This window comes from Otolemur garnettii, unplaced genomic scaffold, assembly GCF_000181295.1.
Source record: "Otolemur garnettii isolate 467f Iridium unplaced genomic scaffold, OtoGar3 scaffold00039, whole genome shotgun sequence".
Taxonomy (NCBI): Eukaryota; Metazoa; Chordata; class Mammalia; order Primates; family Galagidae; genus Otolemur; species Otolemur garnettii.
The window spans coordinates 1,978,796-1,980,169 of NW_003852434.1; the positions used below are offsets into that span (position 1 = coordinate 1,978,796).

At 40.9% G+C, this 1,374-nt stretch overlaps 1 protein-coding gene across 2 annotated transcripts in view; it reads right to left on the reverse strand.

The window, feature by feature from the left end:
* Positions 1 to 1,374, reverse strand: part of HERC3 (HECT and RLD domain containing E3 ubiquitin protein ligase 3) — a 120,489-nt gene that overhangs the window by 3,774 nt on the left and 115,341 nt on the right. For both annotated transcript variants that reach the window (XM_023513354.1, XM_003790017.3), the window contains 2 exons: positions 707 to 890; positions 377 to 479 (listed from right to left, as the gene is read on the reverse strand). In XM_023513354.1, the coding sequence (XP_023369122.1) occupies positions 377 to 479; positions 707 to 890 (287 nt within the window). The remainder of the gene's footprint in view (positions 1 to 376; positions 480 to 706; positions 891 to 1,374) is intronic.

Genomic DNA, 1,374 nt, shown 5'->3' on the forward strand with positions numbered 1-1,374 from the left:
ACTCTGTCTCAAAAAAAAAAAAAGAAGAAAAGAAAAAAGAAAGATAAGAGAGGTTAATCTCAACAAATTGGTTTTACAGATGTAATTCTTAAAGGAATCACTTACATATAAAATAATTAGTATTTTTAGAACAATTGAAAATCAGTGAAAATTTTCTATTCTTCCTTTCATGAAACCCTTCATATTAGGCAGGAAATAACTGATTAACCACCTATCTTGTGCCTGAGATATCACTAAGACAAAAAGTGTAAATATATTTAATTACTTACTGTTTACCATTTAGAAGAGTTAAACCTTACCCATGGAGTGTATCATTCTATACTATATAAAAGCCTAAATTGGGGACAAATACCACACTGATATTTTTGATACTTACAGAGAAACTTTTTCTTCTTTTCCAGTGGAAACTCATGAAATGTTTCCCAAAATAGCTTCACAGTGGGATGTGTAGCTGAATAATCACCCTTATAAATGGCAGTCTGTCCAAAAAAGACAAAAAAGGAAAAAAATGTAGCCCATAGAAGAAGAGTATCATAGTGGATGCTGAATACCATTTGCATTTGAGACTAGGAAATAAATACTGAGCTACAGGAGCCCTCCAAACCCTGGGGGAGCACAGTACCCTGGAGCGGGGTCAGGCTCTGGGCCGCTGACCCACACTGTGCTGCCACCCGACACAGGAAAGGACAGCGTCTTCCATGCTCACCTCCTCCAGTTCTTCCCAGTTGTAGTTGCTGCTCCCCACCATCATGGCCCTCAGTTCTGAAGGCTGGAAGAGCTCAAGGACTTTGCCACCACACACCTTTAGGAAGCCACTGGAGAAGGCTGTGTACCACTCGTGAACTGAGATTTGGAAGACATAATTCACATAAGCATCCACGAATTCCTGCCTGCCAGAGGACCAAAGAGAAATAAATACATTTAGCTCAAAGTCTTACAGCATTTATGAAGTTACCCTTCTATACCAAGGTTGAAAGTGATGAAAAATGGAATTTCATCAAATTCTCACACCAGGAGGCATCCTGAGGAGTCAGGTAGGTGATCAGCCCTCCCCTCACCCCTCTCTGTCCCCAGCCTTAGGATTCAACCAAGTGTCTCAGGTGATGGGAGGCAGGGCAGGGCAGATGAGAAGGGAGGAGGGCAGAGAGGTAGAGGCACACTACTGATCTGACCTGGGGCTCCAGTTTCCCTTCATTTAAGGTCAGACCATTTCTACTAAAAAGTTCCCCTATCTTCAGAAACAAATAAAGCTAAATAACCTGGTATTTGTTTCCTCTCCTTTTTTTTTTTTTTTTTTTTTTTTAGAGACAAGAGTCTCACTTTGTCACCCTCGGTAGAGTATTGTGATATCACAGCTCACAGCAATGTCCAGCT